The sequence below is a fragment of the Apodemus sylvaticus genome, chromosome 5 (genome assembly GCF_947179515.1).
Source record: "Apodemus sylvaticus chromosome 5, mApoSyl1.1, whole genome shotgun sequence".
NCBI lineage: Eukaryota > Metazoa > Chordata > Mammalia > Rodentia > Muridae > Apodemus > Apodemus sylvaticus.
Window position 1 is genome coordinate 51,214,604 of NC_067476.1, and position 25,189 is coordinate 51,239,792.

The window sequence follows — 25,189 nt, forward strand, 5'->3', positions numbered from 1 at the left end:
AGGTTCGGGCTTACACTTCCACTTCACACTGCATCACTGGAGGAAGTCAGGGCAGGAGTTCGAGCAGGAACCCAGAAGCAGAGACTAAGGAGGAACATTGCTGCCTGGCTCACTTGTACAACCTAGCACCACCCGTCTGGGTGGCACTAACCACAGCGCTCTGGATTTTCCCACATCCATCATTAATTGAGAAAATGTCCTACAGAAATGCCATAGGCCAATCTGATTTCTAGTTGAGGTTCTTTCTTTCTTTCTTGTCAAGTTGACAAACACTAACCAGCAAACTAACACCTGAGCCGTCATCTCTTCAGGTCTTAATAGGTCTTTTCATGCCTTAGTGTGTCTCCCTGAAATAAAAGTTAGGCAGGAAGCATAGATGGTACTTTCTGGTATTTTCTGAAAACACAAGGAATGATGTGGGCTCCACCATGTGATCTTAACTATGGGTTATCCTGGGCTAATCACTTAGCCTCCATTGACTTTCTTACAGAAAATTTTCAATCGCTTGGGTGTTCCATTCTCTCGGATTCCTAACCTTTCCCCTGAGGGAGCAGAAAAGCAGGGGCTTTTCTCCTACACTGGGCCTGAGGATTTCTTTGCTTGGTCAATGATTCCTTCCCATCCCTCTGCATAATGAATTCATGAATCTGACATGTCACAGCAGAAAACAAGAGCTCCAGTTGAACCAGTACCATTTGTTGAAAAGGCTATTTTTTTCTCACAGGATGCTTTCAGCTTCTTTGTCGAAGATCAAGTGACCATAGGTGTGTGGGTTCATGGGGGTCAGCATGCAGAAGAATGCAAATCGATCCATTCTTATCTCCTTGTACTAAGCTCAACTCCAAATGGATCAAGGACCTCCACATAAAACCTGACACACTGAAACTAACAGAAAAGAAACTGGGGAAGACCCTTGAGGACATGGGCACAGGGGAAACGTTCCTGAACAGAACACCAATAGCTTACACTCTAAGATCAAGAATTGACAAATGGGTACCTCATAAAACCTCAAACTTTCTGTAAGGCAAAGGACACTGTCAAAAGGACAAAACATCAGCCAACAGATTGGGAAAGAATCTTCACCAACCCTAAATCCAACAGAGGGCTAATATCTAATATATACAAAGAACTCAAGAAGAAAGACCCCAGAGAACCAAATAACCCTATTAAAAAGTGGGGTACAGAGCTAAACAAAGAATTTTCACATGAAGAACTTTGGATGGCTAAGAAGCACCTTAAGAAATGTTCAACATCATTAATCATTAGGAAAATGCAAATCAAAACAACCCTAAGATTTCACCTCACACAGTCAGAATGGCTAAGGTTAAAAATCAGGAGCCAGCAGGTGTTGGCAAGGATATGGAGAAAGAGGAACACTCCTCCACTGCTGGTGGGATTGCAAGATGGTGCAACTGATTTGGAAATCAGTCTGGAGGTCCCTCAGAAAACTGGACATGACACTTCCGGAGGACCCTGCTCTACCACTCCTGGGCATATACCCAGAGGATTCCCTGGCATGCAATAAGGACACATGCTCTACTATGTTCATAGAAGACCTATTTGTAGTAGCCAGAAGCTGGAAAGAACCCAGGTGTCCCTCAACAGAGGAATGCATACAAAAAAAATGTGGTATATTTACCACAGTGGAGTACTAGTCAGCCATTAGAAACAATGAATTCATGAAATTCTTAGACAAATGGATGGAGTTGGAGAACATTATACTAGTGAGGTAACCCAGTCTCAAAAGATCAATCATGGTATGCACTCACTGATAAGTGGATATTAGCCTAGAAACTTTGAATACCCAAGACATAATCCACATATTAAATGATGTCTAAGAAGAACAGAGGAGTGGCCCCTGGTTCTGGAAAGACTCAGTGCAGCAGTATAGGGGAATACCAGAACAGGGAAGTGGGAAGGAGTAGCTGGAGGAACGGGGGGGGGGGGGGGGGGGGGAGGGAAGAGGGCTTATGGGACTTTAGGGAGTGGGGAGCCAGAAAAGGGGAAATCATTTGAAATGTAAATAAAGAATATATTGAATAAATAAAAAAAAGAAAGAAAAGAAAGAAAAAGAAAAGAAAGAAACATGCTCAAGAGTTCTGGCATGGTGGGCCTCAGAGGAAGGTACAACTCTGCTATGTTGAAGCATAGCAGAGCTTCGAGAGCAGAATGCCCTACTGGCCATTTGTGTAGAGCCATAAAAGCAGGGAAACAGAAGAAAGCTCATGGGCCCTGCAGCCTCTTTAACTCTCTTCGCAAGCTCGGGCAGTGGGGGTGGGGTGAGGGTAGGTGGGGAGATCGTCCAGTTCTGTGACATTCAGTTGGGAGCCACTCTTACCACAATCTTCCCTGACTGCGTTTCCCTTTGAGACACTGGAGCAGCGTTTAGCTGACCTCTGACCACGCCCTCGCTCTCGAGGGCCCTTGCTTCCGCTGGCCGCTGTCTCGGGTGGCATGCTCCTTATCACTCTACTAATACAGCATGCTTCTTCACCTGGACGCTACCTGTACCGTGAGCTTTGCCGTGGTAGATCTGAGCCTCTCTGAATAGGCATTTACTTGCCATCTACTCTATAGTGCAGGCCATTCTTTAGAAAGGTGACACCCACCAGTGATAGGGCTGAGCCCTCTGATCTCCAGCTCCCTGCTTCTCTACCTCCAGTCCATTCATTACCCAACTTTCTCATCCCCAACTTCCGATGTAAAAAAAAAAAGTATGTGTTAATATGTGGCTATAGGCTTCAGCTCTCTGGAAAGTGACAGACACAGTAACAAACTATGAAGATGATTCCTCAAGAAGGCTGATCCCAGAGCTCATTCTTTCTTCTCTTTTTTTTGAAATTATTTTTTATTGCTTTTAGATTTACTTAGTTTACTTTATTTCACGTGAGTGTTTTGCTTGCATGTATGTCCGGGCACCACGCATGTCTGCTGCTCCAGGGGGTCAGAAGACGGTGTCAGATCGCTTGAAGCTGAAGTTACAGACGGTTGCAAGCCACCGTGTGGGTGCTGGGAATCGAACCTGGGTCCTCGGCAAGGGCAGCAGGTGTTCTTAACCCCAGAATTTACTTCTCTAGCCCCACCCCACCCCCAGTACATTTTATTCACACGTAAGCATCAATACATAGTATAGTTGTACAACTAGACTAACACTCAATATAAAAATATAAATGTGCCACAGTGACGAAAGTACAGATGGTTTTCAAAACTTACATGAAGTAAGAAAATGTTCAGCCACACAATAAGCTAGGTTTTTTGAACTCTGGGACCTGGACCACTGAGGCTACCCCAGTCCTATATCTTTGCCAGGTTAGGCAACTGGCAACAGAGCTGGAGCAGGGGTAACCTGTGCGTGTGCTGGGCATGGCATCTGACCACAGGAAGACTGCAAAGGGCCCTGCTTTGTTTTTGAGACTCTCCTTGTGCTCTCCTTCTACTGACCCTGGAGGAGAAACAGCTCTGTTTCTCAGATGTTCGGGAAGCCCTCGGAAGCGAGGGCAGGTACAATGGTGTGGAAGCAGAGCTCATGCCGAGCACGCCGATGTTCAGAGTCAAGGTGTATGTGTGTGTGTGTGTGTGCGCGTGCGCGCCAATAATACATTATTCAATTACTATGCATCCATTAGAAATACCAATGTATACTTTGTTTTAAAATCAAAGCTAAAAGCAACAACGACAAAAACCTAGGAGGGGAAGGTGAGCTTGCTTTCCCCTGGGAAAGCTCAGAACCTAATTCTCACTTCTGCACAGGGCTGTTGGGCACCCAGCCCCTGGCACTGTAGGTGGTGAGCAAACCCTTGGTCCCCACTCGGCCAAACTTGGAAGAGAAGAAATGAGCAGCCCCGGGAATGGGAAATCTGTCCATGGTTGTTCCCTGCCCTAAAATAAACAGGAGATCTGCAAGATCTTGCACTATTTGGCCGGGGTGGGGGTGGGGGTAGGGTGGAGAAGCTCCTGGAGGTGTGTGAGCAGGGACAGGCATATAGGAAGGGAGTAAAAGCCGGCTGCTTCTAATGAAGCCGTGTCTCACTGGTCTCCAGAGCCCAAGCATTCTATTAGGAAAGAAAGCCACAAATGAGGAGAGCGGGTGATTATGTGCCTGTGAGGATGAGGACACACTCTCTCCTGGATCCCGAATCTTACCTTTCATTTGGATTTAAACAAACAAACAAAACAAAACAAAACACACCACCACCACCAGAAACCCTATCTTCTAGAAATTCAAAGTGGATAGTACGCATTCAAATAAATGAGCGCCGTGAAGAAAAGAACGGGAAAAACGGGAAAAGCAATTATCGTTGGAGGCAGAAATCTTCCTCTTGCTTCAGTGCCGCTCACTATGCAGACGACTTCAGCCATTTTCTCTCAGGTGATTTTTAGTACTGAGTTCCCAGAGCTGCCCAGGGGTGCCGTGGTCTCGGCTCACCTGCAGGAGCTGCATACAGCTAAAGATGGATGGAGAGGGACCACTTTGCTAGGCAGGACGGGCCTCGGGAGGGAGACACGCTACTCCAAGGAGGCAGAAACCAAGAGAAATGAGGCAGCGGCTGCGTGATGTTGCCTGTGCTAAGTACAGAACATTGAAAAGGAAAAATTTAAGCCGCACTAATGCAATCAACTCAATAGCATCTCATCATTAGTTTTAGGAACTAACACTTTAGAGCAGTTTTCCCCAGTGAAAGGCCGTAAAATCCCGAAGGCTGAGTGCACCTCCCATGGGGTTCTTGAAACAACCGAACTTGACATACAACGATTAACTGAGGAAAAGTTAATTTCTACTTTTTTTTTCTGCAATGGACTAGAATGTAACTCCAAAAAGGAATGATAGGTTGGAGCGTAACATTGCCAAAGATTTGTTGTTAAGTATAACAAAATGCACATTTTTTTCTGGATCCAGTTTCATTAGCCCATGTAGAAGAGATGAGGTTGTTGTTTGTTGGGGGGGGGGACTATCGAGGGTCACCCTCGTAACATCTGAGAACAAAGCTCCCTGCCCCCACCCTCCAGCCCCGGGGGCTGGTTGTCTGCTTTCCTTAGTAGCTGCTTTCTAGAGAAACTCAAAGTTAAGACGCGGAACACTGAGGTGCCAAGTCCACGGCTATCTGGACACTGTGACTACTTCAAGTCTAATATGCCCCCCCCCCCCTTTCTGCAGTGCTCATGTGCCTCTCTCTAGCTCAGTGGTTCTCAACCTTCCTGTCCTTTCACACAGTTCCTCATGTCCTGGGTGACCTCCATCCATAAAACTATTTTCACTGTTACCTCATTAACTAATTTTGCTACTGTTATGAATTGTAATGCAAAGACCCTGGTCTTGGGTGACCCTGGTGGAAAGGTCGGCTAACTTTACAGCGGGGCCGGGACCCACAGGTTGAGAATCACTGCCCCAGCTGCTCCTTAGTACAGGTTCAGCTGTTGTGAGGCCGCAGGCAACAGAGAATCAAAAGCTGTTGTTTTGAGCTTGTGGCGCCTGTAGCTTGCCTCTGACAGCTCCAGCGGCAGCTGAGGGTGGGCTGTCTTCGACCATCTGGTGATTTTAACGTGTTCCATCCATCTCCCGCCAGTGTGCTTTGCCCGAGCTGGGGTCACTGTGCTCTGCGACCTTTGAGGTGGCATTTGAAGGAGCTGTGCTCTGTGTCCTCCTGCACAGGTCTCGCAGGTGCGCTTGCACCTTTTCCGGCTGATGCTATTTTTCTTGCCCCCTGTAGGTTCTCACCACACAGATATTATTACTTGCTTGTTGCTGCATGTTGCTGATTCATACTCATAGGAAAAAGCAATTTTGTCTTTAACACCCTCTTCCCTGTCATTTAAGGCATATGTTAATGAAAGGCAGATTTTGGCACCTACTCTCCTCTGAGGCCATAATCATAATACAGGTTCATTAAAAAAAAAAAAAAACCGACATAAACGAAGATCCAAGAATTCTTTTACTTCTATTTATATCTATAACCATACGCAAGCCAGCGTGCTAGGGTACCTTTACGCCTTTCAAATCCCAGACCATATTCCAAGAAAGGATCCACATTTCATGTTTGAATTGGCATTAATGTGGCATTCATGTACATACAAGGCTTTAAATAAAGATGTTTCACGCAGGCTTTATTTCTGACACCTCCTGACTTCACAGATTTTTAGGTTACAGTACAGCCAAATCCCTCTGAAGATGTTTTAAGGACCTTTTCCCTTCTTCGAAGCACAGAATTTTCCTTTTAACTTAAAGCGAGGAGTATGCAAGTGCTGTGTGCTCTGCTAGGAGGGATGAGTCCAAGGCTGAGCCTGTGGTAGGGGCGGTTGTGGGGGTGGTGTCTCCGGGGTGGGAGTAGGGGCTGGGGGTGGGGCACAGCTGAACAGACTCAGAAAGCTGCAGAGAACTGATCGAGGGCTTTTTGCTTTGTCATTCCGCACTGGTCACCTCCCTTTCTTCCTTTCCATTTTATAACCCAGACAAGTGTGACCTACTTTTTTTTTTTTCACCAAATGACTGGATCTTCGGTGAGCAGGTCCCTTGAGGGTCCTCTGAGCCAAGCGCCCACCAGTTCTGCACCCGATTCAGAGGCTCTCTTCCTCAGTGTCTTCAGCCCGCAAGCCCACAGATGAACAGGATTCATTGGAGTCAGGCAATTCCAGGTCTACATTCTGACTCTGCCACTTAATACCTTAATATCCTGGGCAAGTTACTGAGTATTTCAGTCTCATCTGTTAAATGGCCCCAGGAACAGCTCATTCATAGGCTCTTGGGAACCAAATGAAGTACCTTCTGTATACAAAATCACCACTCAGAGATGGATGGAGAGCGTGAAGCGGTTCAATGAGACCTGGATCCTATTCTTCTCCCGGGAGACTCCTAGGTCATACCTTTCCCACAGCAGTTTCTGTTTTTCCCTCAGTGTCTCAAAAAACCATTGAAAAAGTACGTGTTGAGTGCTGTGTGCACGCTGCCTTGTAGGCTGAAGATGCTATTATTAATAACAACACCACATATTCAGTGCTTGGAATTTACAATGTGCTTTCACAAGAGCGGAAAGTACCCTTAACGTGTAGTCTACTGATGACTAACACCGGGAGGCAGGAGGGGCAGAGGCTCCGAAAGAGGGCTATTAGCGATGCAAATGTGAAGTCATCTGCTCCTGTGAGGAGCATAAGAAACATCAGAACCAATTAGGTAACAAAGTCATCTATTCAGGCTTCAGACCTTCATGAGCTGGAAAACCAGAGGTAGGGTTAGGCAGTTCAGGGAGAGAATGAGAAGATGCAGACAGCTCATGGGACTCTGACTTTTGTCCCCTGGAAGGTAGCTAATTTCACATACCAACTCGTGTGGTGCAAAGATTTACAAGTACTTAGTGGTAGAAATCAGGATGTGTTCACAGTTTGGAGATGTTGCGTGCGGAACTCCCACAAGTACATCAACAGAGGTCAATGGCCGCTGAGTGGTCCAGTGCACAATGCGAGATGTGTAACAGGAACCCCTTCTCAAGCAGAGCTTCACGGGAGGATGTTTCCGGGTAGACAGTACTCCAAAGCAGACTTTCAGAATTGGTGAAAATAGAGAGCGTAGTTTTAACCAATGTGGCAGACGAAGGAACACACCTTTTTCTGTTGGGGAAAATGGACTCTCTGAAGTTCTGCTCCCTTTGAAAAAAGGATCTTTAAATATCAGCTTCTGCTAACCACGGTCTGGCTTTATGGATGTGAGTGGGGTTAGAATCCCACATAGTTATCAGATATTTTAGGCTAATACCCTAACAGATATATTTGTGACACCTCACGATTTCTTAGTATCTACAGGCAAAATTCCAAATGGCCCTTCCCCTGGCTTTCTCTGCTTTAATCTACATTTCTGTCTGGCAGCAGACCTGAAAAAAGAAGGCTGACACAGGTAGACTAAGTGGGGGAAAAAAGACAGATCAGACAGAAGATGGGGTGTGGTGGGGGGAGTGGGATCTGGGGGGGGGCTACTGTGGGGATGTTCAAGGATTAGGAGACTGGTGCTGGAGAGAGCCCAAGGCAGCCCAGTTTGTGTCTCAGAGTCCAAATTTGGTTGATGTATTTTTGAAGCTTTTAAAGGTTAACTCACATGCTGTAATACATTATAGAAAGATATGAAGCTGAATTTTACTGTGCCAGTCAAGAGGCTGGCTTGAATCTGCTATTTAGAACTGAGAGAGACAGTACAATTTACATGTGTGAGAATGTGAGAATAATTTTACCTTCTGTTGTTTTTTAAAACCACCTTGGGCCATGGTTTTTAAATGGAGACATGAGAAGATCTGTTGGGGTTCCCATAGCAACATTTAACTTATCTAAACTGCCCTGTTGTATATAATACTTTCATGACTGTCTTGGCTTTTAAATGTAGACTTTAATTATGAAATACAAGTGAGTTAAGAGTCTTGGGCAAATTCTGACTCTTCCATTTACTGATGTGTGCATATTTAAATAGAAACCGTGACAGCTGTATTTCTGCGGACTTGCCACCAAAGGCAAATTTATTCTAAAAGGGCCTGTGGTTTTCCTCATCGCTGAGCAGACCTCACTCCATTTTATATATCATAGACAAGTCTTCAACAAACCACTCTAGATCTGTTTGTAAAACACCATGGCTGGAATGAACCAAAAGAAACCAACCAACTTGGATGGCCCTAGTTCAGAGACTAGAAGTCCCATCCTCAGGGCTCTACTCTGTTTACAAGCTGACTTGTCCCAGCTCTCTACCTCATCCCCTCATTAATATATACAGACTGATCTAGTTTGAATACTTTGAGAATAGTCAAGGACTAGTCTGAGCCCTCCTCCTCCCAGAAGGCTGATCCCACCCCATTCTCCCCCCTCCACACACACACACAAACACTGCTCTTCTCTCCATACAGGAGTAACTCCTGCCACCTGCCCTGTGTGCTGTGACCATGAAGTAAGAATTGAATGATTTTCCTAAAGACAGTCAGGTCCTTTGTCTGACTCCATCAGCTCTGAAAATACCATGTTAAGCTGTTCTGCCCCAACAGGCCCCAAGGTCAACCTGTTATCAAACTATGGGGTTACAAATTGTGCCCTAGATCAGGTCTAGCCATTGTCCTCTATAAGTCAATCAAAAGCGGCAAACTTGCTAGGTGTGGTGGCACACACCTTTCGTTTCATCACTAGAGAGGCAGAGGAAGGTAGATCTCTGTGAGTTCAAGGCCAGCTTGATCTATGAAGCAAGTTCCAGGTCAGGCAGAGCTAGAGTATAACCCCGTCTCAACAAAACAAACAGCAAAGCACCAAACTGAAATGAAAAACAGAAAAGACTCACTTAGTGTGGTCACACTGGAAAAGGGACAGAGACCCAGAGAAACCCCACGTTGGTCTAAATCTTCAAGAATGAGATTAAAGTTTAGAGGGCCAAGGATAGGCATGTCTGAGCGGTGCCATCGGTGTGTGGAGCCAAAGTGACATTCCCTTGGCTGAAGTCTTGTCCTGTAGGGTGATCTGGAGTTGTTAGAACTGTGTGGAATCTCTCTCTGGGAGACAAATTCCCCTCTGGCTGCTACCCCTTCCATCTCCCAGAACGAGATTCCTGGGGAGTGTTCCACTTCTTTGGGGGTCCACTGTTTCAACAGTCTGACAGTGAGACTGAGAGACACCAGCATCTCTTTGGAATATCTCTAATTCTACAGTGTTACAAACCCACAGCCCCAAACAGTCTAAGTGAGATTTTATTAAAATGTCTCACACCTGGAAATCTGAGCACCATGGAGGCCAGGGATGCAGGATTGCTGCCCTATGCTGAGGCTAGTCTGAACTATGAATCAGGACTGATGGCCAGGGCAGCAGGTTCACTGCCCTGTGCTAAGGCTAGCCTGGGCTATGAGTTAGATTGTTTCAAACAAGCAAACAAATAAGGAGGGAAAAACTTTTGGACCTATATTTTCTTAGACCACTGCTTTCAGAGGACCATGCATTTCCTCCCAGTGATTTTTCTCATCTGCTCTTGCTTATATTAGAGTTTACTACACCTTGAGAAGGCCGCTTTGACTGTACATCCTCAGGTCTCTATTTAAACCTTCAGAATGCCAAAGACTGGACTTGGGGGTGGGGATTCCTTGATCTCTGTCCCTCTTCTCAGTGTGTCACATGGAATAAGTCTCCTTTTCTATTTTCCACTTTAATTTGGCTCTTTTAATTGGCTTAGGGAAGATGGGCAACCAGATCTGACTTGGGGCACAAGCTGTGACCCCAAACTTTGATAACATATAATGAAAGCATTCAGTAAACACTACATAACGGGAGACTTGTTTTAAGGAGTCTGTTTTTGCCAGGCAGTGGTATCACATGCCTTTAATCCTAGTACTTGGGAGGCAGAGGCAGGTGGATTTCTGAGTTTGAGGCCAACGTGGTCTACAGAGTAAATTCCATGACAGCCAGGGTTACACAGAGAAACCCTTATGTTGAGAAGAAAAGGGGGGGTTGTGTTTTATAACGAGCAATTAGCTAGCCAATAATATATTGTCTTTCTGAAGCAAGGGAGCAAATAGATTTCAAGTTGTTAGGAGAATTTTGTTGAATAAATGCCTTAGTTTAGCAGTGATAAAACACCCTGAGAGTGAGGCTGGAGAAATGGCTCAGGGGTCAAGATTACTGGCTGCTGTTCCAGAAGAACACCCCACATGACGCCTCTGTTGTATAGTGGTTTCCTTCCAGATTGAAAAATTCTAGTTCCCACAGTTAGGACAAAAAGTAAATAACTCAAAATAGCTTCAGGAAGTCCCTAAAACTGACTAAATTCACTAGGTCCTTCCTTTTTGAGAATAAATAGTAAACACTGCTTTCAGAAAAGCCAAGCTGCCAAGAAGCAGAGAGCAGCGGAGCTGCCTGGAAGGGGCTTAGGACTGAGGTACTTGGGGAGGGCACTCTCCAACCTGTTGAACAGCCTGCAGGCTGTGCAGTGTGCTCCTGGTCGCCAGCTTTTGTGAGTTGTCATCCAGGCTGGGGTTGGCTTTGGTGATACAGCTGCCTTTGAGTCATTTCTATTCCTGTAAGCAACCCCTCACCCATATTCTTATAAATGACCCCAATAAAACTCATTGGTTCACTAAATTGAACTTTGGTGGTATCCGTATTTGTTCTGTCATGGACTCCCTATTGTGGGTGAGTAGACAAGTGTATATTTCTTCCTCCCAGGAAAGGTCTGTCATAAACAGGCTCACAAACACCTAAACTCAGGTTAGGATCCGATGTGCTCTGCAGGCAGAGATACCAATGGCCTCTGCAGGTACTGGGCACATGGTGCACAGACATACATTCAGTCAAAACCCACGCACATAAAAAAAAAAAAAAATCCAATAAAAGCAACTCAGGGAAGAAAAGGTTTATTTTGCCCCAGGACTCCAGGTTACCATCCACCCAGTTACAGCAGGAAGTCAAGGAGGCAGGAACTTGAAGCAACTGGTAACACCACAGTCAAGAGCCAGGAGGGAATGAATACAGGTGTGCCAGGGCTCAGCTTTTCCCACGCTTACTTGGTTTAGGGTCCGCCCCCAGGGAAAGTACCGCCCATAGTAGACAGGTCTTCCCACCTCAATTAACACAATCAAGACAACCTCTCACAGACAACTGACAATCTGAGACTCTTCCTGGGTGATTCTAGATTGTGTCAAGTTGACAATTAAAACTAGCCACCACAACACAGAGTCTCAGAGATGATTTGCATATCTAAGAATAGCCCAGAAGTGATGTTAACAAGAGCCGCACTTCCCCATTTTTTGGAAAGGAAGAGAAACTAAAGTTGTGTTTCAGATGCTAGTGTGTGTGTGTGTGGGGGGGGCAGGGGTTAAGAGAAAATAGATAAGAACAAAACAAAATGCAGGAACCCTTCATCCTGGGCTTACAAGTCCCTCTAAGGACAGGGCACACTGTGACTCTGATCCCGCTGACAGCAGAGGGCAGTTTGACTGCTTTATCACACCCAACAATAAAGTAGATCATTTTTCCACTTCTGAAACATGGCTGGGTTACATTTCTCAAAACTATAAGCCTAATATCAACTTTTAATTCAAAGTCACACAATTCAAGGGAACATGGTTAGATGAAACAAAACCAAACATATTTTTCAAGTTCTGAAACCCCAGAGGACGGGACACTCTTTCAAGTCACATCTGTGTTCTTAAGATGTCCTGAGAACACTGACAGCAGACTGGCAGAGCTGCAGACGCTCTTCTGCTGTCTTCGGAAAAGAACTCTTTAAAAGACATCATGCCCCGGTGTCGTACTTTAACATGACACGTGGTTCAGCCTCGGGATGGAGTGAATGCTAATCTCCGCTCCGTGGAGTCCAGGGCAATGGTTTCTGGAACTTTCCTTGAACCCATACTCGGTGCATTTGCACTTGCTTTCTCCTATTGACTTGCAAGCGATGGTCGACCAGATTTTGCTTTTCATTTAATCCAGCCCCGCAGAACATACGATGGACTTCCCCTTTGAGGCGAGAGTGGCAGTCAGTGATACAGCACATGGTAGGGAGAGAGGGGTAAGGCCCAGAGGGACGCCATGGAGGACTGCTCATCCAAGCCATTTATACCAAAAAGCTGGGTGAAGGAAACCCACAAAACCAAGTGCGCCTTTTATCCCCACATACAGTGCAGGTACAGACAGGCCGACCACAGGGGTCAGCGTGGCCAGGGTGAGGTGCTGTGAGCTGGGCTGGGGCTACAGCTTTCCATATTGGAAATGTGCCTCCTTTCTGAGCCTTTGCTTACAATGACCCAAGATCACATATTATAAACGGCTCTATTAAATTTGGGGAAATCCCTGAATGCACGGACCCCGTGTTGTCATAAGTACTTGCTAAAGACAAGAAATTGACTACCGAGATGTAATTTTCTATAGACTTACACAAATAAAATTCTTTCCTCTGGCTGTGGTTTATCAGCTTCTTTCAGATCAGGGTTAACACTAACTCCCAAATTACACTCTGCACCTTCACTCCAGTAGAAGAGTGAAACAACTGACTCTTCTAGACAGGTTTTAACTGGAAAAATATTAAAAGGCAAAGGGCCATTGCAGGCTTCTGTGTGGAACTATCTTAAGTACCAGGGCATGAAGACTTGTGTGTTTAACCAGCACCAAGGCCCCGTGCTCCCAGCTTTTGAGTGTGACCCTGCCAACAGATGCTTGAGAGTTTGCATAGCTCACCGCTTCCCCTAAGCTAGATAGATCAGCATACCTTTGGTAAAGAAATAGGCTCTGGTACCATCTCCTCGGACATAAAAATTTTCAGATAAACAGCGCCCTAAAATAGAAAGAGAAGAACTTGATATTCCATTAAAAGACAATATAAACCCAAACATTTTTACATGATTTTGTTTTGTTTGTTGTTTTTCAAGACAGCACTTCTCTATGTGGCCTTGGTTGTCCTGGAACTCTTTCTATAGACCAGGCTAGCCTGAACTCAGAAAGCCAATGTCTTCTTAGAGCTGAGATTTAAAGGTGTGCACCACCTGGCATACTATTACCTTTTAAACAATTTAAAATTATATATATTTAAAATTCTGTAATATATGTTAATATTAAATAATAATTGTATTAATTATTAATTATTTTAAATTATGTATGTGTGTCTTATGTAGGTGTATGCACATATGTGTGGGTGTCTGAGGAGGCCAGAAAAGGGTATTAGATCTCCTGGAGCTGGAGCCAGAGGTGCTTGTGAGCTGCCTGATGTGGGTGCTGGGAACCAAATCCCCTTCTTCAGTCACAGCACACACCCTAACCACTGAGCCACCTCTCCAGCTTCTTACCTTTCTTAAACCGAAGCTGAGCATTATCGTATCTTCCATGATCCCGGAACAATAGCATCCCTCCGGGCTTCAGCAGCCTGGACAGTCGGTGGACAACAGCTTGCATCCTTTGAAAGCAAAGTAAGATAGCCTATGTGGAAATGTCTCATATGCTAGGGTCAACCTTCTCAGAGACAAGGTTAGATATCAACAAGCCAAAGGCACCATACATGTAAGAAGTAACACACACACACACACACACACACACACACACACACACACACACATTTTACATTAAAGGAACCAAATTCATAAGTCTAAGTGTTTCCAGAACTGAACTCAGCAGGGAACATCAGAGCTTGATGTCTCATGTCAAACCTGAACCACAAACCACAAACCTGGTACAGTGGTGCATACTGTGATCCCAGATTCTGGGGCTACAACAGGAGGATCAAAGGTTCAAGACCAGCCAAGGCTATAGTGCAACCCTGTTTCCAACCAACCAGACAACTCACCCACCCCTCTGTTTATGCTTCTGCCATTAAATAAGGTAGGGGACAAAGGTAAAGGAACTCTTTTTTTCTGTAAAATAAAATAAAAAAGTATGTTTGAACCACCCAAAATTTATATAGCTAAACAGATCATCTTTCTTCCATGTTAGTTCATCTCCTGCCTGCCTTCCTTCCTTTTTTTCCATGATTGTACATGCATGTCCACATGGACACAGAAGCCCAAACTTGACATCAGGCAGGGTCTCTCCTAGAACCCAGATTCTGGCTAGTCTAATTAGCCACCTTGATCCCAGACCCTGTCTCTGCCCCCTGAAGGCCAGGAGTACAGGTAGTATCCATGCCTGCTTGGCGTTTGGACCTGGGTTCTAGGAATCTGACCTGGGGTCCTCAGGTGCGCACTGTAAGTGCTTTACCTCTGGGCCACCCCTTCCACCCCTGACGTCCTTAGCAAGATGAAAGGTCCCCTGAGCCTCTCCAGATGGGGATTCATTTCCTTCTTTCTATCCTGTCCATGTGCTCAAATCTCTTTTTGTCTTCCTACTTCTCCCCTTTTGCTCTTTTCTCATTTTCCCATTGGCAGGTCCTTGGGACAAACAATTACCTCCCCAAGCCCAGAAACAGAATCTCTTTCTAATAACATACTACATTATCCTTGGTAATTTTTCTTGGATATTACCAATGAGTTATTTGACTTCAAACAATGGTCTGGTCAAATCACACAGTTGTCAAAACAATGCCAAGATTTTAACCCAGAGGGCAAGGGTTTAATTCTTATGGGGTTCTTAGCGTGAACCCTTCCAATGACGTCTCTACCGCTTTCTAACCAACAGCATCTCTTCCAACCAAACACTATGGCGTGCTGGGCTCTGTGTCCTGTGCTTTTGTATTCATGGTTTTCTCTCAAGAAAGACTTATTTTTTCCTTATTCTTGGCCTGTTTCGACTGTAGTCACATCTCCATTCGCAGCTCAACACCAAGAAGCTCTTGCTTCCTTCTTGCTAATTGCCCATTCTGCTTATGTAGCATGCAATCAAATATGACCTCTAAAAAATAGACTGTGACTTAGTATTTTGGGTTCTGTGTCCATGGCCTTTGTTTTCTGGGCCAGGGACTGAAAGGATGGAGGTCTCTGCTGAGTGACAGGCTTTAGCTCCCCACAGAGCTCCACTGGAGGGGACTTGGAGCCAACAGGGAGCAGCCACCAGCATCCCGAACTTTTGCCACTGACTGCTGTGGGAGGGAAGGGGTAAGCCAGGCAGTCCTGGCTTTTAGGACAGGACTTCACACTGCAGCCCTGGGTGCTCTGGAGCTCATTATATAGCCCAGGCTGGCCTTGAACTCGCAGCAGTCATCCTGCCTCAGCCTCCTGAGCGCTAGTGTTACACGCATAAGCCACACATAGCCCTGCTTCTGCTTTATCTAACCACTTAGAGTTGCTGAGGTGCTCTTATTTTGAAAAGGTGAGGAGATTAGCTCAGATAATTTATTCGTTCCTTTCAATGATGACAACATCCATGGCCGCCAAGGTGGCTCAGTGGGTAGAAAGCCAGGAAAGCCTGCAACTTGAGAGGGACCCATGTGAGGGTGAAGGGAAGGAATCAACGCCACAAGGTAGTCATCTGGCTGCCACATACATGCTTGGGACACACAGGAGCACATACACATCACACACACACATATACACAGTCACACATGCACGTAGTCACACATACACATACACACATGCACACATATAGTATACACACATATCACATACACGCACATACACATACATACATATACACAGTCACACATGCACATAGTCACACATACACATACACACATGCACACATATAGTATACACACACATCACATACACACACATACACATACATACACAGTCACACACGCATACACATACACAAACATGCATATACATACACACATTCACATACATATAATACACACACACACATCACACATACAATTTAAAAATCCTAAAAAGCTACATTTAGTGGACTAGTGGGGTGAAATCCAGCTTCTGTCATGTCACTAAGAAAGCAGATAGGGAGAAAATAAATCTAAACAGATAAGAAATATGACAGAAAGAGACGGTGTGTTTGGGTGAAAGGTTTTTAAAACCTAGACTACAAGCTGGGGCACCCGTGGTACCAAGCCCCATGTGAGGATGCCCCGTGCCAGGACGCCCCGTGCGAGGACGCCCCGTGCGAGGACGCCCCGTGCGAGGACGCCCCGTGCGAGGATGCCCCGTGTGAGGATACTGGCCTAGCGTGTGTGAGGCCCTGAGTTTTATTCATAGCACAAGAAAAAAAGTAAGGAGCATAAACACACGAAGGGAAATGTTGTTCTTTGTTCATTTCAGGCCACTTTTCATGTTGTGCTTACATCAATGGGAAAAAAAATCTGGGGTCTGGAGAGACGGGTTCAATGTGTAAGAGCCTGGCTGCTCTTTAGAAGACCTGGCTTCAGTTCCCAGCACCTATATGGCAGGTCACACCTGCCTGAAACTCCAGTCAGGGGACCCAAGACTGTCACACAGACATACATGCAGGCAAAACGTCAGTGCATATAAAATAAAAATAAATTTAAAAAATCTAAACCTTAAAAAAGTACAATTTCAAGATAAATTTATTATGTACAGAGCAAAATCTCTGGAGTTATTAGTAAAATAAAGATAAAATTAAAATTTAGAAAAAAAAAAAAAAACCCGGCATGTCGCTATGCAGCCACTGCGGCAATCCTCGCCCTAACGTTACTGTGTGGGTAGGAGAGTGGGAGCTGCTTCTCCTGTCAATCATCTGCACTCGGGCTCCTGGGAATCACGGCGGGACCAGGCTGGGAATAAAGTCGGTGAGACAGGAATGGGACAAAGCCCCTGTCTCAGTTGCTTTTCCTGTTGCTGGGATAACATACTCTGACAGGAGCAACTCAAGACAGTTCATTTTGGCTCCCAGCTCAGTTACAGACTAACCACGGCGGGAGCTTGAATCAGCTGGTCACACTTCCTCCAGTCAGAAAGCAGCGAACCGTGAACGCAGGCTAGTGTTCAGACCCCTTCTCCATCTTGTATAGTTCAGGATCCCTTGTACCCCCAAATCTGGTTGCTCCGGATGAGCAGATTCTCACACATACCAGCTTTTGTTGTATTAACGTCGCCCCACACCCACCCCAAGTTATCCCTGATTGGCTAATGAAGATGCCCCACAGCCTGAAGCTGGACAGAAGAGAGGTAGGCGGGGCTTCAGTTCTCTCATACTTGGGGTCTGAGGCAGGGACCATGAGGAGGGAGAAAGGAGAGAGAGGCAGGAGAGGAAGAAGGTGCTATGCGGTAGGTGGACTGTAAGTGCCTGGCCCTGAGGGCTGGCCAGCTGGAGTAGAATGGGCCCAGGAGGCACACGGCCCAATAATCTCAGGGTTATTGACCAGCAAGTAGACAGAATAGCAGATGGCTGATATCTGGCCAGCTCTAGTGCTTTACGGCTTATTATAAATATAAAGGTTTTGTGTCTTTTATTTGGGAACTAAATTATCTAAGGTGGGGTAGAAACCTCAAATAATATTTACCACAACAGGCCTGGAACTCACAGAGATCCGCCTGTCTCATCCAAGTGCTGGGTCGCCCAGCCCCTTCCTTACTTTGTGTATTTCAGCTGATTCCTGTCCTTACCTGCCCCTGGAGAGAGGAAGAGGAAGGGACAAAGGATAAAAATAGAACACAAAGAATAAAAGTCCCCCAGGATTCACTGACTGCCCACAGTATGTATCTTATATTTCCTTTTATGTCAATGATTAGAAACACAGTTATGGTCTCCTGAAATCTCCTAGGAAATGCTTCCACTTAAGCTGCTGCCCTCAGACTCAGGATCTAGCTGAATTACTGCCATTTCTTTGTTTCTGATGATAATGAACTACTTTTCTAGAATGTTCTTGGATGCACATTCACAATCATAGTCCTAAATGATCCTAAAGACACTGCTAAACCATTTCTTTATGTTTGCTGTCTCTCCATTCATTCACCTTACTTTTATTTAGTTAAAATGTCTCAAGGTGGGGTCTCTCTGTGTTGTGTGTTACCCCATCAGCTGACTGACCCTTTCGCCTTAACCATCCGGTGTGTAGCCGGGACCACAAGAGTGCAGCTACTCCCAGCTCGTTCACCTGATTGTTACTTCATTTCCATATACAGGTAAAGACGTTGTACTGACATGATGCATTTGAATTTATTTTGTAATAAACAGAGTGAATACTGCATAATAAGAGCAAGCATCCTAAGATATCTGTGTCCCCTTCTTATTAATATTCAATTCAAATTATGATAAAATATATTAGTTGAACCAATCTCAATTAGTCTTTTTGCAGTCTTATTTAGAATCTATGTGTTTTCTGCTTTAAGTACCAAATAGGAACGCTTGCTCTTTACTGCATACACTCATCTTTTAACTACTCACAGAAGGAGGCAAACAGAGGTGACATTCTGACTATTCTGCAGCAGCGCCAACAGATGAACATATTATCAGAAAAGAAATACACTGTGGAAACAGAGGGGAGGGTGGGTTCATGGAACCTAATCTATGCATGAAGAATAAATACAACTTTTTGTGGATTAATTTTGGAATCAAATTTTACCTCCCTAAGTAGAAAAGTGCTCCGCTTTGCATGGGAACTAAGAAGCCAGTGACTGTCTTAGCAACCTAATACAGAGGACTCACGTTTCTCTGGGAAGGGATCACACTATCAAGCAAATGGAATCTTATGCAGAACGGCACCCTCTTCCTGGGGGCTGTTAAATCTTATAAAAGTCACAAGTCCTGTTGGGTGGGTATGGTGGTACATGACTGTAATTTCAGCAGTGGCGTGGTTAAGGCAAGGAGGGTCACTCGGGGTTTGAGGTCTGCCTGAGCTGGATAGAGAGTTCAAAGTCAGCATAGGCTACACTGAGAGACCCTGTCTCAAAAAATCAAAAACATAAACCAGTATCATGTAAACACATGTATCACACTTTGGATGGCAGGGATATTCAGTAGAAGAGCATGTATCCAACACAAGTTCTTTTTTTTTCTTTTTCTTTCTTTTTTTTTTTTCCTTTGGTTTTTTGGATTTGGTTTTTTCCAGACAGGTTTTCTCGGTATAGCCATGGCTGTCCTGGAACTCACTCTGTAGACCAAGCTGGCCTCGAACTCAGAAATCCACCTGCCTCTGCCTTCCAGAGTGCTGGGATTACGGGCGTGCGCCACTACTGCCCGCCCAACACAAGTTCTTAAGGCTAATGCCCAACAGGACACACACACACACATGCACATTCACATGCACACACACATATACTCACACACGCACACAAACACATATACACACATACTCACATACATATACATACACAGACTCACACACACAAGTAGATATACTCACTCATATACACAAACACATTCATACACATGTACATACATATACTCACATACATATACACATACAAAGACTCACACTTACATATACACACAAATATGCAGATATACTCACTAATACACAGAAACATACACTCACATACATATACACACATACTCACATACATAGACATAGACACACACACACACACACACACACATCATGGCTCTTGACCCTTTAGATCCTAAAGGGATTGTCATTGGTGACAATCTGAAATCACTCAGTAGAGCCATGATTTCTGTGCAGGCTTCTTTGAAACACAAGCCTCTCACTGGACTGAGTGAACCACACAGGCTGCAGCCCACCTCTCCCCAAACACTCGAGAAGATGCTAAATCAAAGATGTTTGTTTCTGATCACTAAGTACAATCTCTCTCCTGGGAGTCTATTAGGCTGTTCTGCATCTGTAATTTCCTTGAAGCGCTGTCACTTTTAATAGGTATGTGTCTTGCTAGAATGTGCTCACTTCATCCTGACAGTGACAGAAAGCTTGCTAATGAAGCATTTGACCAGTTTCTTTCTTAAGGTGTGAAGAAAGGAGAAAACTGCATTTAAGCGGCTGCATGTTAAACATAGCGGAGTTCACTAAATAATAAATTCAGGGATTGTCATTTTTGCTTTGATAGTTCTAAACTCCAGGACTGATAAAGGAGCCTAAGTGTTCACTTTGCCCTTCCGTCTTCATTTACCTGTCAGGGTGAATGGAAGAGAGCACAAAGACAAGGAGAACGACATCCAGGAGCCCGTCCGGGAAAGGGTAGGCTGAGCCATCGTCACACACGTCATGAATAAAGGCGGAGCAGTGGGCTTCGCTGTAAGACTCATGAGACTGTTGGGACGGAGGAAGGAAAAGCAGGAGTTAGCAGACTTCCAGAGGGTTGTTTTTCCTCCTTTTCTTTCTTTTCTTTCTTTCTTTTTTTGTGCCTTTTTTTTTTTTTTTTTTTTTTTTTTTTTTTTTTTTTTTAGTGAAAGGTGATTTTTTAAAAAAATCCGATCTTGGGTTAGTGAGATGGCTTGGGACCCACATGGTGGAAGAAGAGAACTGATCGCTCCACATTGTCCTCCACATTGAGCTCCTGGCATGCCTATCTACCCCACCCCCACAATGTAGTATTTATACAAATAAATGCAAAACAAATACACACACATTTACTTTATAAATAAATAAATGCAATACAAAATTAAAATTCTTCTAAGCATTGTTCCGCTGCGAACTTGAATAAGCTTCACTTCTAGCTCAGTGCTCTGTTGACTTATTTCAAGCTGCCCTAAAAATAAAGACTAATAATTGAGTCTAAAGCACCTGGACTAGACAGCAAACACTCTTCACAATCCCTCCTTCAGGGTGGAAGCGGGGTGGTGTAGACTCTGGCTAGGCCGGCAGTGCTACAGGAGGGTAGTCTGTGTTCTCTGAGAGGAGCCAGGATGGCCCTCTGGGGTCTCACTTCTCTGCTTCCTCTGTGTACTTTCCTCAAAGTACAGAACATCTCCCACTACGTATCTAGAAGTAGGTAACAGTGATGGTCACACAATGTCACTACAATCCATGTCTTGTATACTTGTGTGTGTGTGTGTGCAGGTAGTCACATGCATATGGAGGCCACAAAACAACCTCAGCTGTCCTTCCTCAAGTTCGATCCATCTTAGTTTGGAGACAGGGTCTCTCTCTGGTCTGGGGCTTCTTTAAGAGGCTGGCTGGCTGGCCGTGAGCTCCAGGGACCCATCCTGCGAGCAGGGGGCTGGGATTATAAGCACACTCGCCTTTTCCACCTTTTCCTCAGGGTTCTGGGGGACTGAATTGGGTCCTCAGGCGTGGGAGGCCTGCGCTTCACCTTCTGAGCTGTCTCCCTATGTTCGCTGTTAATAGAGTCCCTTTCCTGTCCCCGCTTGCTGCAGTTGCCTCTTCATTCTAACGAAGTCTACCTAGCATTGGCGGATCTGTGTGGGAAGCCTAGGCCCTGCAGCTTTCCTCACAGCCTCTTATCTCAAACATTTCAATTTAATGAGTGCCTACTGTGTGCCAGATTTTGTGGAAACTGTGAGAGCAGGCATGAGAGATGTCTTCTTGCAGGGTTAGTTAAAAAAAACTCGGCTTGGGATAGGTAGCTGTTAAAATCTTGACTAACATTCTTGGTATATTTTGAACTGCATTCATGAATACATGTATAGTCTGAAATTTTAAAAAATATTTTTAATTATTTATATGTGTGTGTGGGTTTGTACATGAGATGAGAAGGTGTTGGGTCCCAGGAGTTAGAGTTATAGGTGGTTATGAGCCACCTCAAATGTGTGCTGGGACCCGAACCCAGATGCTCTACAAGAGGAGTATGTGCTCTGGACCACTGAACCATCTATCCAGCCATGACATTTCTCTTAGATTCAAAACAACTTCTACTGTTTTAGGTAAAAACAGGCATCCTATATAGACAATATACTTCAGCATCGGTTGAAATAACTTCCAGAAATAGCAAAAATCACAATGCACCCGATGCAGAAAAATTTCAGAAGAACCAATCACCTCAAAAGCAGATTAGACCTTTTAAAACTATTTATTTAATTTCATGTGTTTAGGTGTTTTACTTTTATGCATGTCTGTGCCTGGTGCCTTCAGAAGTCAGAAGAGCACACTGGATCCTCTGAGGCTGGAGTTACAGATGGCTGTGAGCCCCATGGGGGGCTGGGATCGAATCTGTGTTAGATCCCCTGGAGCTGGAGTAAAAGATGGTTGTGAGCGTCCGGGTGGGAATTGAATCCAGGTCCTTTGGAAGAACACCCAGTGTTCTTGACTGCTAAGCCAATCTCCCCAGGCCTCTCAAATTAGAATGTCTAAAGCCTTTATAGTGTTTGGGGTTTTTTGAGACAGGATCTTACTATGTAGCTTTGGCTATCCTGGAACTCACTTTGTAGACTAGGGTGACTTTAAACTCACAGAGATTTGCCTGCCTCAGTCTCCTAAGTGCTGGGATCAAAAGTATGCGCCACTACACTCAGCTCCTCTATTTTTAATTTATGTGTGTGTATACATGTTTGTGTATACTTGGGTTTGAGTGTTTGTGGAAGCGCTGTGCTGTGTGTGTGTGTGTGTGTGTGTGTGTGTGTGTATGTGTGTGTGTGTGTGTGTGTATGTGTGTGTGTGTATGTGTGTGTGTGTGTGTGTGCCCATGAGCGCACATGCACACATGTGCAGGTCATCCATCAATACTGGCTATCCTTTTCAATTGCTCTCAACCTTGTATTTTGAGGTAGATTAGCCTTGGAGCTCTCTGGCTGGCCAGTAAGTACCAGGCTCTCCCTGTCTCTGGCTCACGAGTGCTGGGGTTACAGGCACACACTACCAAGCCAGATTTTCAACATGTGCTAGGGATCTGAACTCGGGTCTTCCTGCTCGCATGACAAGTGCTGCTCAGACAGGGTCATCTCCTCAGCCTATGCCTCTCTGTAAAGACTGTATTAAAGCATACCTTTACAAGCGCCACAGCTTCAGAGGCAAAGTCGCAGCAGTAAAGAAAGGCCCCTGGAATGTTCCTATGCAAATAGAAAAGACATTCAAATCCAGAGTCAGATATGTTCAAACTAGAGAAGGAAAGGAGCGGCGGGTGTGAGTACCTATCACTGCAGCGTAACTTTGAAGCTCCGGTCCTGCCTATTTCTTATCATATTCTCAGGCGGAAATTTCTAAGCCTACCCTGTTGGCCCTGTTTCCCCCCACCCCTGGCATGGCCTGCAGCTGCCCACTTCTGCCTTTTCCAAGGCCCTCAGAACCCTGTGTTCACTCTTCCTTTATTCACAACTTGTTTGGATTTTGACCCTTTCCAGACAGACACTCAGAAGCTGGATAGGGCAGAAGCGCATATCATTTTATACTAGTAATAAATGCAACTTTTGAAAGAGAATTAAACTCTAACATTTAAATGATTTGTTATCTTTTCAAGTTATTATCAAGAATTTATCGAACCTAACATATATACCAAGTCTAAAAATATGAAGTCACCTAATCAAATACTGAGATTGTGGGTTTAGGAGCCAAATGAACCTATAGAGAAATCCTGGGTTGGCCACTTCTTTGTGAATTTAACATTTTTGAAAATCAGTTTCTCTATTTATAGTATGCTAATAAATATCCTTTTATTTATTTATTTACTTACTTACTTATTTTACAGAAGACCATTTACCTATTTAAAAATCTTGACTCCCCACTTAAATGTATTCTACTTGGTCTTTATTTGAAATTCAGGAATGATGGCTGGACTCTGCAATGTTCATAGGCACACAGATACTACAAATTCTGTGGGCCAGTGCCCTTCGTGATTATGCTCTGTGTGCTGGCATCAAACAATCTTTGTATCATGCTGCTTAGAAAAATGTCTGAATTGCTAAAAACAGATGGATGTCATTACCCAGTAACTGTAGGTAGGCAGACGTATGGGTCTGGCTCATGTCTCATGGGACATGGCTGGTTTCTTACAACTTTTAAAGGGGTGAGAGGATCAGCATCCCAAAGTGTCTGCCTGAAAGTTTTGCAAGGACAGGTTGGCACTGCTAACTGAGAGCCAGCACGGCCTAAGAGTTTAAGGGTGGGAATCCAGTGCCAGGAACAAGAATCACATTGATCTAAAGAGTCTGAACCAGCACCTGGCAGGAGGTAAAGAGAGGTCTGAAGTACAAACTAAGCCTCTTAATTTGATTCAAGAGGCACTTCAGGGAAAGTGGACTTCTAAGTAAATAAAGAATACAAACGAACATGGACTTCGATCACACTCTTAGAGGCTACCTGTTGACAAATACTGTGACTCACATACAATTAACCTAGTCTGTCACCCTAGAGTTTGCGGTCAACTTATGATCTGTCCTAGCAAGTATTAGTATAATAAACAGGACTTGGTAGTGAGAAGTGGACCAGTGCTAAATCGGGGTACAAGATACAGTGTCTGGTTCGCCATGTTGCTCATTTCTCTCATCTGAAAAAGGACACTTTGCGGGGCAGGGTGGCGCCTGACTCTACTCCCAGTACTTGGGAGGCAGAGGCCAGAAGATTCAACATTCAAGGCCTGTCTGGGCAAAGAGTAAGCCTCTGTCTCAAAAAATAAGGGAGGGAGGGAGGGAGGGAAAACCTTAGTACTTTATACTATCATATACTTTGTAATCTTCCATGAAACCCAAGTAAGTGTGACCTGTGGTCTACTGAGTGCTGAGTACTCAGTCAGCACTCGGACGCCCGTGTAATCTGTGGTTGGGGTGGAAGGCTCCAGAACCAGACGGCCCAATCCTAACACTTGGCTCCACCACCTCTGTCTGGTGCTGCTATTGTTGTTGTTATTATTGTTATAGAAAACTTGCTTCTGCCTCCCAGGAACTTAAAACTAGGATGACCCTCTAAGAATGTCTACACAATTCAGACGTCTCTGCACTCTGGTCCAGCTGACACACACGAAAGACCTGCCATCTACTTTTGAGTAGTTACAGAACATCCACAGATCTAGAA

At 44.8% G+C, this 25,189-nt stretch overlaps 1 protein-coding gene across 6 annotated transcripts in view; it reads right to left on the reverse strand.

The window, feature by feature from the left end:
- Positions 1-6,695: 6,695 nt before the first annotated feature.
- The window catches only part of Mettl8 (methyltransferase 8, methylcytidine), a 100,323-nt gene continuing 81,829 nt past the window's right edge, over positions 6,696-25,189 (reverse strand). For 4 of the 6 annotated variants that reach the window (XM_052182672.1, XM_052182676.1, XM_052182673.1 and 1 more), the window contains 5 exons: positions 23,169-23,232; positions 20,397-20,536; positions 13,779-13,885; positions 13,205-13,270; positions 6,696-7,599 (listed from right to left, as the gene is read on the reverse strand). In XM_052182672.1, the coding sequence (XP_052038632.1) occupies positions 7,334-7,599; positions 13,205-13,270; positions 13,779-13,885; positions 20,397-20,536; positions 23,169-23,232 (643 nt within the window). In that variant the 3' untranslated portion in view covers positions 6,696-7,333. Of the gene's footprint in view, positions 7,600-11,341; positions 12,457-13,204; positions 13,271-13,778; positions 13,886-20,396; positions 20,537-23,168; positions 23,233-25,189 lie in introns of those variants that run through there. The other 2 variants (XM_052182675.1, XM_052182677.1) reach the window with 1 other exon arrangement.